This window comes from Aspergillus flavus, chromosome 6, assembly GCF_009017415.1.
Source record: "Aspergillus flavus chromosome 6, complete sequence".
In the NCBI taxonomy this organism is placed as follows: Eukaryota; Fungi; Ascomycota; class Eurotiomycetes; order Eurotiales; family Aspergillaceae; genus Aspergillus; species Aspergillus flavus.
The window spans coordinates 3,836,315-3,850,931 of NC_092410.1; the positions used below are offsets into that span (position 1 = coordinate 3,836,315).

At 49.1% G+C, this 14,617-nt stretch overlaps 6 protein-coding genes across 6 annotated transcripts; 5 read left to right on the plus strand and 1 right to left on the minus strand.

The window, feature by feature from the left end:
* Window positions 1–187: 187 nt before the first annotated feature.
* Window positions 188–1,388, plus strand: F9C07_11520 (xylitol dehydrogenase; the record flags this gene model as incomplete). Its single annotated transcript, XM_041293667.1, has 3 exons — window positions 188–205; window positions 265–387; window positions 459–1,388. The coding sequence occupies 3 exons, from the start codon at window positions 188–190 to the stop codon at window positions 1,386–1,388; spliced, it is 1,071 nt and encodes a 356-aa protein (XP_041148552.1).
* A 645-nt stretch (window positions 1,389–2,033) lies between these two features.
* On the plus strand, window positions 2,034–3,987 carry F9C07_1826035 (uncharacterized protein). The gene is made up of 5 exons (XM_071508414.1): window positions 2,034–2,221; window positions 2,320–2,601; window positions 2,681–2,754; window positions 2,828–3,530; window positions 3,616–3,987. The coding sequence occupies exons 2-5, from the start codon at window positions 2,427–2,429 to the stop codon at window positions 3,879–3,881; spliced, it is 1,218 nt and encodes a 405-aa protein (XP_071368041.1). The 5' UTR covers window positions 2,034–2,221; window positions 2,320–2,426; the 3' UTR covers window positions 3,882–3,987.
* A 20-nt stretch (window positions 3,988–4,007) lies between these two features.
* On the plus strand, window positions 4,008–4,408 carry F9C07_2286811 (uncharacterized protein; the record flags this gene model as incomplete). Its single annotated transcript, XM_071510854.1, has 2 exons — window positions 4,008–4,043; window positions 4,151–4,408. The coding sequence occupies 2 exons, from the start codon at window positions 4,008–4,010 to the stop codon at window positions 4,262–4,264; spliced, it is 150 nt and encodes a 49-aa protein (XP_071368042.1). The 3' UTR covers window positions 4,265–4,408.
* F9C07_2286812 (anion exchange family protein) lies at window positions 4,409–7,829 on the plus strand. Its single transcript, XM_041293665.2, has 5 exons — window positions 4,409–5,297; window positions 5,394–5,542; window positions 5,625–5,712; window positions 5,784–6,280; window positions 6,353–7,829. The coding sequence occupies exons 1-5, from the start codon at window positions 5,077–5,079 to the stop codon at window positions 7,246–7,248; spliced, it is 1,851 nt and encodes a 616-aa protein (XP_041148550.1). The 5' UTR covers window positions 4,409–5,076; the 3' UTR covers window positions 7,249–7,829.
* On the minus strand, window positions 7,830–10,045 carry F9C07_1826191 (FAD/FMN-containing dehydrogenase). Its single transcript, XM_041293653.2, has 3 exons — window positions 9,539–10,045; window positions 9,248–9,448; window positions 7,830–9,191 (listed from the first exon to the last, which is right to left on the minus strand). Exons 1-3 carry the CDS (start codon window positions 9,787–9,789, stop codon window positions 7,949–7,951), a joined length of 1,695 nt encoding a protein of 564 aa, XP_041148549.1. The 5' UTR covers window positions 9,790–10,045; the 3' UTR covers window positions 7,830–7,948.
* A 1,384-nt stretch (window positions 10,046–11,429) lies between these two features.
* F9C07_11514 (uncharacterized protein) lies at window positions 11,430–12,737 on the plus strand (the record flags this gene model as incomplete). Its single annotated transcript, XM_041293664.1, has 4 exons — window positions 11,430–11,582; window positions 11,685–12,057; window positions 12,111–12,228; window positions 12,284–12,737. The coding sequence occupies 4 exons, from the start codon at window positions 11,430–11,432 to the stop codon at window positions 12,735–12,737; spliced, it is 1,098 nt and encodes a 365-aa protein (XP_041148548.1).
* Between the last annotated feature and the right edge of the window lie 1,880 nt (window positions 12,738–14,617).

The window sequence follows — 14,617 nt, forward strand, 5'->3', positions numbered from 1 at the left end:
ATCGGACATCATGATTCAGGAAAAGATATCATACTAAATTGCTCATAGTTTTGCCCCAGTATGAAGACTTTAAAAGGGGGTGAAATTCCCTGTGTGACAGGTCGAAATTAAGAATTGTGTGTTTGTGTGTTCTTGTTTATTTCTGAGCACCTATCGCTGCATATCTTGATCTGGTAAACCAGAAAATATGATCAACAAACAGAATGTGAGACACTTCAAAGCTCGACTTTGACTATAAGTCCTTACCTGACATTCCCATTCCAGAACCCATCATTGGTGCTCAAAGCTGTCCAACAGCTCGAGTTCGAGGACCGCCCGGTACCAGACTTGTTGGAGCCCTACGATGTTTCCGTGCGGATTGAATATACAGGGATATGCGGCAGCGATGTAAGTTCTCTATCATTGTTGTTTTTGGAAATGACAAACACAAAGGGTTTAAGGATTGACTCCTATTTTAGGTCCACTACTGGCAGCGCGGCCGAATTGGCCAATTCATCCTCGAAAAGCCGATGGTGCTAGGCCACGAGTCAGCCGGAGTAGTAGAGAAGGTCGGCTCCAAAGTGAAATCACTAGCAGTGGGCGATCATGTTGCCCTAGAACCCGGAGTGCCCTGTCGGCGATGCACGTTTTGCAAAGCGGGGAACTACAACCTGTGCAGCGAGATGGCATTTGCTGCTACTCCCCCCTTTGATGGCACCTTGGCCAAGTATTATGTTTTGCCAGAGGACTTTTGCTACAAGCTCCCTACGAATGTTAGCTTGCAAGAAGGCGCCGTTGTGGAACCCCTTAGTGTTGCAGTGCATCTCGTTCGACAGGCCGCGCTGCAGCCAGGGCAGTCGGTAGTGGTATTTGGTGCAGGACCCGTTGGCCTTTTGTGCTGTGCGGTGGCTCGAGCTTTTGGGGCTTCCAAGGTAATTGTCGTTGATGTGCAGCCTAAGCGATTGGAATTTGCCCGTGCCTATGCGGCAACTGCTCATTTTCTCCCGGGCGTGGAGACCTCTCCGGCGGATAACGCTGTTCGGCTTCGAGAAGAGAACGAACTCGAAATGGGCGCGGATGTTGTCATCGAGGCCTCCGGTGCAGAGCCATCGGTCTACACAGGTATCCATATCTTGAGACCTGGTGGAACGTATGTTCAAGGAGGAATGGGAAAGGAGGAAGTTAAGTTTCCAATCACGGCGGCATGCACGAAGGAGCTCAATATTCGGGGAAGTTTTCGATATTCGAGTGGCGATTATAAGCTCGCTATTGAGCTAATCGCGGCTGGGAAAATCAACGTTAAGGCCCTGATCACACAAGTTTTCAAGTTTGGGGATGCACCGCGGGCGTTTGAGGAGGTGAAGTCAGGGAAAGGGATTAAGACACTCATTGCAGGCCCAGGAGTCTGATTTGCTATAATTCTTCTTGTATATGTGCTGTTGGTGGTGGCATTGCTCCAGAGTCAGCGATGAGCGCTCAAGACCGAGATGATTTGTATGAGATTTATATAGAGATTTAGATTGGGTGCTGGAAAGATACCATCCAAAGAGCTTTGTATCGTGCTTGTGTCATCGGTCCACTACATAATGGAAGCCCTAATATCCCGGACAAGCCAACCACATACTGGATAGACTGTTTATCATCATAGCTCGGGATAGGGACCTGATCACTATCGACGGATACCTATGCTCCTTCACTAGGCTAAACCTAGTATCTCTAGTAGACACACAAGATACGAAGTAGATAAGGTCCATTACGGAACAATGTTGCACTTCTATTCGTCCTTCCCCAGGCGCCATACACTAGATAGCGAGACGATTAGGCTAAATCAGATCCATTCTTATCTACGCAGGCCAACAAATGAGAAGAATGCCACCGGTGGGGCTTGCGAATCATTGTACAGCTAAAAATGCCGATCCATGTTGAAATTAGACTTTTGAGGCTATGCAGGGAAAGCAAGATAGTCGATCGTATTCTAGATCATCTGAGCAACCTCCTCGAACCTGTCATATCTCGCAATCTAGCATGACGTGTTTCCAGGAAACATCACCATACAGCCACGCAAGCAATCGGACTTGTCGCATGCACGTTAGACGTAATTATGTTACACCGCAACTGCTAATAAGCCTAGGAAGCAGCTCTTATCGTTCGCTTCAATATTTATCTCGTTTGTCCCGAATACTCGGTAGCGGGCAGTAACTCTAGCATTTGGGTTTTGGGCGTCTCTATCGGAGATAATCTGGTGAGCAGATCGCTATTCTTTTGGTCAGAGGGGAGTGATATCTCCTGGCGCATCCTGGTGACCATGCAATAAACAATGCAAGTCTCACCGCTGCAAAGGTTATAATATGACAAGATGGAACTGCAATTCTTGAAATGGATGGAGAAATGACCTTCGCTCGATCCTGCCTCTGCGACCCGAACGTGCACAGTCTAGCCTTATCGCAATGACTATTACTCTGGACATATCCTTCCCCAGCACGACACCATGGAACCCCGGACATCGCAAACACGGGCAGCTTCCCATCTTCGAGAGCGGTCGAGCCGTCCAAGGGACAGTTGTTGTGTCGCCGAAAAACCTGAGGACTCCAATCTCTGGCATAGTGAGAGTAACCCTAGAAGGTAGATATCTACCCTATAGCAGAGAGAGCGCGAGAGCATTTTGTGTGATTCTCGATCTGACTGGCTTTACGTACCATAGGAACATTATCTAATCATGTCGATCTGGCGGGGGAGTCCTCGTCAATGCTCTACCACACATTCGTTCATCAAAAGGCATGGTGTCTATTCAATACGGGATTGAATGACATCTATGGCTGACCAGCACCGAGGGCACTCGGCAAACTAGATTATCAACTTGAACGTGACCTATCCAGAGCAACAGTTTATCAGCAACGTAGATCAATGCTACCGCTTCCGATTTCTGGTACCTAATAGCATAACAGGCCCCGTGTCGAACAAATACGGTCAGGATATGCCCTCATCGCTCAATATCAATTTCTCGCCAGCGAGTCATCGGGCTGCGATCTTGTCCTCTAAGGGAACCTGCAGTATTGACTACCGAATACGCGCCCAATTCTTAGCGGAAGGGCGCTGTGTAGTGGACACGAGTCGGCCGTTCACACTGTTGGCTTCACAGGCACGGCAACCACCTGTCTGTATCGAAGACTTCCCTGGAGAATACAAACTTTCTGCCTTGAAGACTCTTCGCAACCCGTTACTTCGACCGACTGGGAGACTCCACGTCTATAGCCACGAGCCATACCCTCTTGAATTTTCGCCGGAGAAAGAGGGCGCCGCGACATCAGTACGTTTGCGGCTTCGATATGAATCGCTGAAGAACGGCGACGCCAAGCGAAAACATCCGCCACGGCTGCATGGAATATTTCGCTCGAATCTGAAGGCCAGCACGTTTATCTCTATTGAACCCCAACGAAGATCACCGGCAATGTGTGATGCTTCCGCCTTTCCGTTCACCTTCGAAACGCGCAAGTCCTACCCGAGCCAGCTAAGGAGGCTTTGCTTTCCCCGTTGGACACCATTAGAAATGGGTTAGTATCTACTCTGAGAGCTGTTTGTCTGGGTGTTCTGTACTTCACAGTCCGGTAAAGTATGGAGTTACTAACGGACACATAGGCACTGAAACCATCTGGGAAACCGAGGCAGAGTTGATATTCAAATGCCACAATACCTCATACCTTACACCGTCATTTTCTTCCATGCTTGTTTCTAGACGATACAGCTTGAAATTATATATGGTTATTTCCGGGCACGGCCACGCCGCGTTGAAGCTGGAGTTGCCCATCCAGGTCGGCTATACAGGCAGGAGGTTCCTACCGTCGGAAGAAATCATATATACGAGTGGCCCTGCAGAGGATATGCCACCAGCATATAGTTCATAGTATTCGTGGACACTCTGCTCACTTCTTGTTATCCACTTTACCTGTACGATTAATGATATTCTTAATAGATTTAATTGTATTTATGTATATCAAACAAACCAAATTTAACCAGATGATTCGCTATACATGAACGACAGGGATAGTGTCGAGTCATTCCCTGGTGTATGATGCGCTGTCTTTGCATTATGGGTTGGGCAAACACTATCTTATGTTTGCTTCTTTACCCTTTTATTATCTACTGATAATGTATGAATAGCACATTGTTGTAGGTCTATAATTTCACTTCGATCAGCCGCTCGATCAGCCGCTCGGAGGTCCAGGAACCAAAAGAATACAGATCAACGATAGTTAACAAGTCCATCAGCGAAACCTTCTCCAACTGAATCATAAACTACTAAAATTCTGCTCGGGCAGCATTCTGACTGACCCACCCAGGCCAATAAATATCGAGATTGCGGTCAGTTTTGCTTGGCGTCATCCCCACCTCGGGAGGCAAGAAATGAAACTGCGGGTCCTTTTAAGGATATCATTTTGCTCAGAAGCTGGCAGGGATTTTTATGAAGCTCTTTGGATTGTTTCGATAGACTTGTTTCCCTCTCTTAGCTCGCTGCTAAATGTGCTCTAGAGGTGGTCTGTATTATAACTAGTAAAAGTATTATCACTTGCTTCTGTCACCCTCCTCTCAAGGGCTACGAGAGGCACGGGATCTCGCGAAAACTTTTCCGACTTCATTCTGAATCTTTAACCCCGACGCCAGGACCCCAGGCATATTAAGGTCAGCCACCAATAGTTCTCTTGCTTTCCTGACGATCCGAGTTTTAGTTCAACATCCACTTTGCCAGTGACCAACTAAAGCGCGCCTCCACCTGTCGTTATTCTGGCTCATGCGGCAAGAAGAAAAGGATGCTCCCGAGGGTTAAAAAAAGGGAAAAACTCTCCAACTAGTCATATAGAAGTCTTACACCTCACCAACTGCGCTTGTTTATTTTTCTAATAGTAATAATTGTTGATTTGCCTTTCCACTGGGAGTATTTTTGACCATCCGCTTCCCCAACCGGAACTCCCTCTCCGACCTATAATCTCCTGCCCTTTGAATACCGAGTGGAGTCTATATAAGATCATCGCCATTGTTCACTCATCCAAGCGCTGAGGCATCGCCGTCACGCTGCACAACGGTCTCGGTGGCCATAGCAAAATGGACGATCCAAGCACTTTACAAGACCCCGAGCGCTTGTCGCGACACGCCACTCGTCGGTCTGCCGCAACGTCGGCTACGAAATCAAGATGGTGGCGTATACATTTCTTCCGCGGCATGATCCACGACATCAAGAGGAGAGCTCCGTTCTTCATAAGCGATTGGACCGATGCATGGGACTATCGAGTGGTTCCGGCGACGGTTTATATGTTCTTCGCTAAGTAGGTCCATTGACGAAGAACTCCCAATGATTTCATTAGCACACCGATAATTTGATGAGGCTGTATATTGATTAATACATGCTAACAATGTCGTAGCATCCTGCCGGCCCTGGCCTTCTCGCTGGATATGTTTGAGAAAACTCACCAGAACTATGGCGTGAACGAAGTCCTGCTTGCATCAGTGCTTGGAGCAGTTGTTTTCTCATTGTTCGCTGCACAGCCGCTTGTCATTGTCGGTGTCACCGGTCAGTGCCCTTCCTACTCTGCATATAGGCCAATTTCGCATCGCTAGAATATCGTGAACTTGGTGACTAACCATGTAGATAGGTCCGATCACGGTCTTCAATTACACGGTCTATGATATCATAGCACCGCGAGGCACCAATTACTTGGGCTTCATGGCATGGATAGGAATGTAAGTACGACCTCGGCCCTCGAATGGGGTGTATGACTCGTTGACACTGTGGTTCTTTCGTCGCGCTGCAGATGGTCACTGATTATGCACTGGATCATCGCCATCACCAACATGTGCAATGGGTTGACATACGTCACCCGTTTCTCATGCGACATTTTCGGGTTCTATGTAGCCTTTGTCTATCTCCAGAAGGGGATCCAGGTTCTCACGCGACAATGGGGATCAGATGGAGAGACATCAGCATATCTCAGCATCATGGTCGCATTGCTGGTTCTCATGAGTGGCTGGGTCTGCGGTGAAATCGGCAAAAGCAGTCTCTTCCATCGTTGGGTTCGAAAGTTCATCGAAGATTACGGCACCGTACTGACCATTGTGTTCTTCACGGGTTTTGTTCACTTCGGACATATGCGTGATGTGAGCGTCTCGACTCTCCCGATCAGTAAATCCTTCTTTCCCACGGCGGACCGTGGTTGGCTGGTGCGCTTCTGGGATCTTAGTGTTGGTGATATCTTCCTCGCTGTGCCGTTCGCTTTGCTGTTGACCATACTGTTTTATTTTGACCACAATGGTAAGCGTCTTCTACTTTATGTCCCCCCTTTATCCTTGCAACAATTGCGCTGATCATCTACCCCGGATCCAGTCTCCTCGCTCATCGCACAAGGAAGCGAATTCCCCTTACGGAAACCCGCCGGCTTCCACTGGGACATGTTCCTCCTAGGAATCACAACGGGAGTAGCAGGAATCCTAGGCCTCCCAGCCCCGAACGGCCTGATCCCCCAAGCACCCTTCCACACAGCCTCGCTCTGCGTAACCCGACAAGTAGCAGACGAGAACGAAGAAAACAAAGGCAAAGTGGTCCGAGTCGTAGATCACGTCGTCGAACAGCGCTTCAGCAACCTAGCTCAGGGAATAATGACGCTAGGCACCATGTCCGGGCCACTACTGATCGTCATCCATCTGATCCCCCAGGGCGTCTTAGCCGGACTCTTCTTCGTCATGGGTGTCCAAGCACTTGAAGGAAATGGTATTACCCAGAAGCTGATTTTCCTGGCCCAAGAACACGGGTTGACTGCTTCATCGCATCCTCTGAAGCGTTTGGAACGACGCTGGTCCATTTGGTTGTTTGTCATTATTGAGCTGATTGGGTTTGGTGCCACCTTTGCTATCACCCAGACTATTGCTGCTATTGGTTTTCCGGTTATTATCTTGTTGCTTATTCCTGTTCGGGCGTTTTTGTTTCCTTGGGTTTTCACCCCGGTGGAACTGAGTGCCCTGGACGCTCCGACGGCTAGTCCCTTTACTATGGAAAGTGTCGGAGGTGTGCATGGCTACGACGAGGAATTGCCTGCTGCGTACGATCAGCCAAACATGACGGATGAGAGAGGTCCCACCGGAGGCACTGACAACAGTAGTAGTGGGAGACCAGAGGAGTCATCCCAGGCGCTGGGCGAAAGCGACCTCGAACGAGGCGACTTTCTTGAGCTACAAGACGATTCCACCGCTACTCGAAGACGAAAGAACGATTCCTCTATTTAGGGGCATTGGAAGCACCGATTTAAAAGCAATATTACCCCAATCCGCGCGGAATACACTAGATATCGCTTCCGGACAAGACACATAGAACACTCCTACACGATCTCGACTGATCATCATCTGTTCATAGATAATGCATATACTTAATCGAATCTGCCTATTTGTTTGACAACCTCGGTTCAAGTGATATCAGTGATCCCAGTAACCCCTTGTTGGGTCCCGCTAGATCTGATGCCATGATCCACTAAGATTGCTTAGCAATGCTAGTCACTTATATACGGACATTATGCCTATTAGAGAAGGGTTCATGCATAGAAGGGCCGTAGTTTAACCTTATCGCACCCGTGGCTTCGACGCCAGAGCTTATACGGTAACCACTGCCGCTTTGGTTGGTCATCATGTTGTTCTCATATTTTGGGATGTATGGGCTGGGCCCAGATGCCGGAGATTCGTGGCGAAAGGACATGTGCTGCCCTATAGTGTTTTTGTCCCTCTATATGTTCGCTCACTCGTCCTGTACGTATGTCTACTATGTAGGATAGGCACGAATTGGAGACCTGCTGAATTGCAGCAAGATATATTCATTAATTCTCATAGAGTATTAGAAGATAAACTTTTTATCACCAGGTATCAAAGAACGATCGCAACCGTCTATCAGTCTATGTAATATACATGAAAACCAACGCCAGAACGCAATTACCAACTAAGACCGACACATACGGCCCGACTCGGAAACCGTCCAGGCATCACTGCCTACACCCTTAAGGACGTAGAAGAAGTTATTAGGATCCCACTTCGACTTGACCGAGAGCAAGGGCGAGTAGTTTCTGCCGAAGAAAGTCTCCTTCCAGTTAGGCTGGCGGAAGTTGCCCTCGTTTTGGTAGCAGCCGCTCCCCGGGGTGACGGCCTCGAGCTGAGGCACGTATTCGTTCGTGATCTTGTATTGATCGGCGACCATCTGGGACCAGGGGGCGGTTTCGTTCCAGTTTGTGCCGATTTGCATGGTCACTGCGGCGTTGCGCAGGGCTGGGAAGATGGCGTTGGAGACGTTGCCGGGCTGGGAGACGTTCATGCCGACTCCGACGGCGATGACGCCGTGGCTGGTTAGGTTGCGGAGCACGGAGGCCATGCCCGTTGGGTTGTTCTCGAGGACGTTACGGGGGATCAGACGGCCGCCGTATTGGTAGGTGGCGACTGCGAGGTTGCCGTAGGGCAGGGGGCCCATGTACTTGTTGTAGTGGTCGTAGTAAGAGTCGTACTCGGTGTAGGAGACCTTATAGGCGATGCCGAGGTCCGTGAGGGCCGTGGTGAAGGGGGCCAGGATGGCCTTGACGTCGTCGGTGGTCTTGTTGTACGCGGTCAGGGGGTTGATGGCAAAGACGCCCGAAACCATCTGGTAGATAACGGTCACGCCCTGATCGGTCATGTTGGGCAGAAGGGTGTGGAACTTCGCGACGGCTTTCCAGAAGGCCTCGGTGGTGTTGGCAGTGGCCGCGAACTGGAGGCCAGCGCCGGAGATCTTGGCGTCTGGGTGAGCCTTGACGGTGACAGACATGACCACACCGTAGTTACCAGCACCACCACCGCTCAGAGCCCAGTAAAGATCGGAGTTCTGGGAGCGAGAGGCAGTGACCAGCTGGCCGTCGGCGGTGACAACCTCGAAGGCCAAGGTGTTGTCTGCTCCCAGGCCGAACTTGGTGCTCAGGGCAGAGTGACCGCCGCCCTGAATATAACCACCAGCGAGGCCGACAGTCGGGCACTCACCAGTCACAACGGCGAGTCCCTTTGCATGGGCAGCGTTGAGGATCTGGTATCCCATGACACCGGCGGAAACCTTGAATGCGGGACCTTGGTAGTATGAATCCGACCAATCCTTGTATTCAATATCATTCAAATGGTGCGTCCACACGGAGAGAGCGCCAGCGCCGGTCGAACGGCCCATATAGCTGGAGGTATCTTGTCAGCGTTGTCGAGAAATAGCGCAATTCCGCAGAGGACTCACTCATGACCAGTGTTCTTAATAACGAAACGAATGTTGTTGTCCTTGGCAAAGTTAATCGCAGCAATGACATCGTCGCTGGACGAGACGTTGACTGCGTAGCTGACAAAGTTGCCCAACAGACACGGCCGCGACTCCGCGGTGAAGGGGTCGCAACTCTGGTTGGCAAAGTAGGTCTGCATGATCGAGGACGACGACTCGAGACTATTCCATGACTACGGTTAGTATCCTCTCCTTATCGAATCGCAGGCCATAATTGGCAATAATTAAGCAAGAATAACAGGCAGCACATACTGAGGCAGTGGGGTAGTCCAGTTGGACTTCAACGCCGCACAAGCAGCGGCATCGTAATTGGGATCATGGCAGGGGCTTCCAATGGGCACGGTTGCGACCAAACGACCACCGACCGTGGAGTTGAGCGATTCCCAGGATGACGTGGAGGGCCAGCAGCTATCTCCAGGGAGACAGTAGCAGTTCGAATCATCAGCAAACGCTGTGGAAGTGAGAGCCGCCGTGGCAGCGGCCAACATCCAGGAGCCCTTCATGATGGCGCGGGGAGAGCGAAGAACGATGAGGGAGCAAGGAAGGCTTTACGACGAATACAAGAATCTCACGGTCGCAATGGTTCGGAAAAGGGTGAATTTATATCACATATTAATTTGGCGCTTTTGCACTACACCGAGGCACCAGGGGAGGCATCTTCATCTATCGTCCGTGGCGGAGGCATCCTAGACAGGAACCTCATGAGCAGCGTCCGGAGATGTTTCCCCAAGAGCGTCTAGTCTGGGCGGAGGAACCGAAGAGTCAAGAACGGGGTGGATATGGATCACGATTTCCCGGCGACATCCGGGCAGTGATCAGATATATCGCTCGGAGCATTGTCCGTCCTCAGTTACGTCCGTCCCCAGATCGATCCGCACTTACATTAAGCCAGGCACGACATCTGATCCCAGGGGAACTTATATACATACCTTCTGGTGGACGAAATGCCGTGGAAAGTGCCCTGAGACGCCGACGATGTCCTCCAACCAACATTCCATCTCTTCATCCCTTTTTTCTCAAGCTGAAGCCCTAAAATCTTTCCGGATCTGGACCGAAAAACTCTGTTTCTGCCTAGAGCGGTGTGGGTCTCGGCCAATCAGTCTGCTCATCTGTTGGTCTGTGAGTCTGCCACAAAGTCCAGTCTTCCAATTATTGGCACGACGATGGAGAACAAGCCTTTTCTCGTGTATTTGCCGAACTGGGCATAGATTCTGTGGTCCCGGCTCCTTTGGTGGCTTGCTTTTTATTTTTATCTATTTATTTTAATTTTTTTGTTTTTTTTTTTGCAGTCGTCACGGCACACCGATGTAACCCACCTTAATCTGAAAACTCGTATACGCCGAACGGCGCAAGGGTTTGGAACAACCGGCGGACCCTGGAAGGAATGGGTCATTTCCGTTAATCCGGTGGCAAGTCTCTGTCATATAGTCCAAATATGAGTGTCGTCAACAGCTTGATCTACAATTTCAGGTCCTCTGATCGACTAGATTGACCTTGACATGAATTTTTGGCCGATGCTTGTAGATTCCACCGTCGCCGGATTTGTATAAAACGGCTGCAGCTCACGGCGCAACGGCCAGGGCGTGCATCATGCACAGTGGAACCTCTTTCGTACTATTGAGGCCCGTTCGATGGTTGGTGGTCGGCATTTTTTAAGTTCAATAAAGACCCACACCAATATTTGGTTCTTGAGAGACATGCTCAAATCTCAGCTTGCAATACCGAACCCTATAGTCAAGAATAAGCCAAGAGAGCGCCCAATTTCGTTCAAATCAGCCACAACCCGGGTACCTGGCTGGATATGGAGCCGATGCCGAGAGCACTATTTGTCAAGGATCCTTCTTTCGAATCACAAGCAATACCGGATCCTTAGAAGATTTGGGGCTAACCTTGGTTTCCTGCTCGCTTATCCTTCGATCCAGCCGGAAAGTCAAGGCATCTCGTGCCCGGATTGAGATCTCTTCTTCAAACTCTAAAATGTCATAACCAGTTATATGTGCCACTCCAGCTGCCTGGCAAGGCCAAGTCCAATACGACTGACACTGTTGTGCTTCCACCATGTCTTCCCTGAATAGGCCCTGTCAATAAGTACACTCCCTGTAACACTCCTTCACCGTCCAGGTCCCGTTCAGGGCGCAAAGTCATGGGCGCAAGTGAACCCAATGGCGGCCCAGCCCTCCAGAAGGGAATCTGGGTCGCAGTGGCCCTTGCGGCGTTGATTGTCATTCTCAGGGTCTTCGCTAAATTGAAGATCGGCCAATTCCGCGTGGATGACATTTTAATGATCCTTGCTATGGTATGTGCCCTTTTCCACTTCTATATTGATTATCTATCTTATTCTGCCCCTGTTAGCCTCTCCCATATATTTCTAAATTATTACGTCCACTGACTCCTCTAGCTTCTGGCTATCGTAGCAACCGTATTTTTGACCTTGTCGGTTAACCATGGCTTTGGCAAGAACCTGGAGACCCTGCCCCTCAAGGATACGGAAGCCGTGTTGAAAAACATCGCCATCGAGATTCCGATTGTCACTATGAGCACTACGATTGCCCGCTGCTCCTTTATCATATACCTTCTCGCTATTCTCGGCTCCAACAAAACGTACAAATTCGTATTATGGGTTATCATGATCTGGCAGCTCTCCGGCAACATCGTCTCCGCTGTCCTCCCTCTGAGCATCTGTCGTAACGTTAATATTCTCTGGGATCCGACCGTGAAGACGACGTGCGGTGACAGTAACGCAGTCATCAAGTTTGCCTACTACTCTAACAGTACGTCTCCTTGCCACTTGACACTCTCAGGATTGCGACTGATTGCGCAATAGCTGTCAACTCAGCCACGGACTTGTTCCTGGCCGTGTTCCCCATCCCCGTCTTTTGGAATCTTAACCTGAAAACGCGCGTCAAGCTCGGGTTGATTGTTCTGCTCAGTCTAGGTCTTGTGTAAGTCCTCCAAGTTTTGGCGCACAGGAAACGCACACCTACTAACGATTCCCAGGGCCATGGTAGCATCTATCGTGAAAACAACAAAACTGAACCAACTCCCCAGCATCACAAATCTCGGTGCCTCCGGCGGCATTGAGCTCATCCGCTGGGGCTACGTGGAAAACGCCGTGATCATCATCACCTCGTCGATCCCTTGCATCCGGCCGCTCGTCATGTCCTCCGTCAAGAAATTCTCCAGCCACAGCTTCTCCCGTTCATATGAATTGCGCAGCCCCTTCACCGGGAATCGTCGCACAGGTGAGAATGATACCGCTCAGTCGCGCCGCAAACTAGCGACGACGAATAATGATGCCGAAACGTGTAGTATTGAGCGTATCCTGAACCCTTATTCGCACAATACGGTTATCGGTAGCCATCAGACGTCGTCGAATCGGTCGGATCGGGGGATTACGAAACAGGTGGAGATGTCGGTTTATTCGAGTGATGATCCTGCGAGGAGTGTTTGAGTATCGGGATCTACGCCTTGGTTTTGTTCATACTTGTAGAATCAGTTATGATTATACGATGTACGCTTTGACATGAACTAGGTACATAGAACTATCCAATAATATTTAAAACTACTGGGTGTACACTCTGTTCGAACTCGTTTTTGTATGATATTGGGAGACTGTTAGCAATTGTAGTAGGAGTTGAATACGCGTTATATAGAACTGAACCATGAAGCCTACTAAGAAAGTGGAAGAAGGATATAGATTGTATCAAATGACGCTTAATGAAAATCCTTAAACTTCGTTACACGTCTCTTAAGTTGGTTATTGGATGGGAAGATCATTTTGATGATGTGTATCTAGTTTTGACTTAAGGGCCACGCAAAGAGAGAACACTCATAGAGGGACAGCAGGTAATTAACAAGAACAGCAAGAAAGGTGTAAGAATATAACCAATAACATTATGTTTTTTTTATCTCTTTCTTCTTTTCTTGTCAAAGCCAAGCAAAGGAGATTGGGCGAGAGCCATTCATAGTCTTTGCAGGCTGGATATGTTGAATACCAAGCAAAAATATAGCTACTTCCCACAACACCATTCACATTTTGAGAAGATAATCCTGCGTATACAGCAAGAGATCAGATTTGCCTCTCAGACTAGCAGCTGCACTGCTATAACCCGTCTTCTTCGTGGGGACAGGACCAGCTCGCACAGTGTAATCTCTGAGCCAACAGGGTCCCTTTTTGTCTGGTGTCCACCATTTGCAGACCCACAAGTCAGAAGCTTGAACAAAGCACACGTTTCTATCTCGAAGAGCATCGAGATAGAAGCTTTGAAGAATGGATTAATAAATATTAAAGGACTTAGGTCAAGGTTTTCTGAGGCGGCGGAAAAAAAGAGAAAAAGAAGATGGCCTAACATTAAAGATTCTTCATTGGCTCTTCAAAGCTTCAGCCAGGGTAGTAAATGCCTATTGCAGCAGCAGAAGCATTAATCACGATGGCTAGCTGAGGAGCACTTGCTATATGATAGGCAGTTCGTGTTTCCTTGGCGTTGCTCAGTTATTAGAGGGACCGGCATTTCCAATTAGGCGGCTGAGACTGAAGATGGAGCAACAGCAAAGGCATACGGCTCGGGGACCTTACTCCAGTAACGCTTGCATTGTAAGCCAAAACCGATTTGTTGTAGGTCATGGAGTTCCCCAAGTAGTTTACTGACAAATATAGAGAGATGTCTGTCTCTTTCCCTCAGCTTAACCGTCGTTGAAGAGCCAGGTTCGGCTAGGAGCCATGGCAAGACCTAGCAGACATTCCATAGGCATACCGATTACTGATCGTTTGGAGGTCCTGGTGCGTCCAATGACTTGGATCCACGTTGTAAATGATCATCATGCTATTTCCGAGGAAACCTCTTCTTCGTGCCTTTGCTGCCTCTTTTTTTTTTTCCCTATTCTTAGCTAGCGCGTGGTAGCTCTCCGCGCTTAAACGTGGGAAATGGCTGAATATGACACAGCAACCTGGGGTGTCTTGGCAATGACCAGTGGGAATAGGGATCTAGTCCAGTTTATAACGATAGCTCTGCTTTCAGCTAACACTATTGGGGTGTGGCGCACTTGCTTTCTAAGCTGATAATCTCAGAGGCGTGGGTCGATACCTACATGACTGCCTCAAAAGATATGCAAAAGCTTCTGTGCATACGGTCAAGTTATTCTAGGGCTGAATTTGTACAAGTTACCCAATCCACAAATTTTGACTATAGAAGTCACTAGATGGCCTAATAGTAGGGGGCACCTGAGAGGTTTCCACTTATCCTCATCGTTGACAAGCCCGCATCGTACTCGATGCGCGGGAGCGACGCAGAGAGTACGGAAAGGCTGTGTTGTGTCAGTTAAGTGACAAAG

Bases quoted from the DNA above. Each gene is read 5' to 3' on its own strand.
- F9C07_1826035 (XM_071508414.1), top strand. From the start codon at position 2,427: ATGACTATTACTCTGGACATATCCTTCCCCAGCACGACACCATGGAAC. The intron at 2,602-2,680 runs GTAGATATCTAC...TACGTACCATAG, and splicing joins AGTGAGAGTAACCCTAGAAG to GAACATTATCTAATCATGTC. The intron at 2,755-2,827 runs GCATGGTGTCTA...TCGGCAAACTAG, and splicing joins ACACATTCGTTCATCAAAAG to ATTATCAACTTGAACGTGAC.
- F9C07_2286812 (XM_041293665.2), top strand. From the start codon at position 5,077: ATGGACGATCCAAGCACTTTACAAGACCCCGAGCGCTTGTCGCGACAC. The intron at 5,713-5,783 runs GTAAGTACGACC...GTCGCGCTGCAG, and splicing joins TTCATGGCATGGATAGGAAT to ATGGTCACTGATTATGCACT. The intron at 6,281-6,352 runs GTAAGCGTCTTC...CCCCGGATCCAG, and splicing joins GTTTTATTTTGACCACAATG to TCTCCTCGCTCATCGCACAA.
- F9C07_1826191 (XM_041293653.2), bottom strand. From the start codon at position 9,789: ATGAAGGGCTCCTGGATGTTGGCCGCTGCCACGGCGGCTCTCACTTCC. The intron at 9,449-9,538 runs GTATGTGCTGCC...GTCATGGAATAG, and splicing joins TGGACTACCCCACTGCCTCA to TCTCGAGTCGTCGTCCTCGA. The intron at 9,192-9,247 runs GTGAGTCCTCTG...AGATACCTCCAG, and splicing joins ATTAAGAACACTGGTCATGA to CTATATGGGCCGTTCGACCG.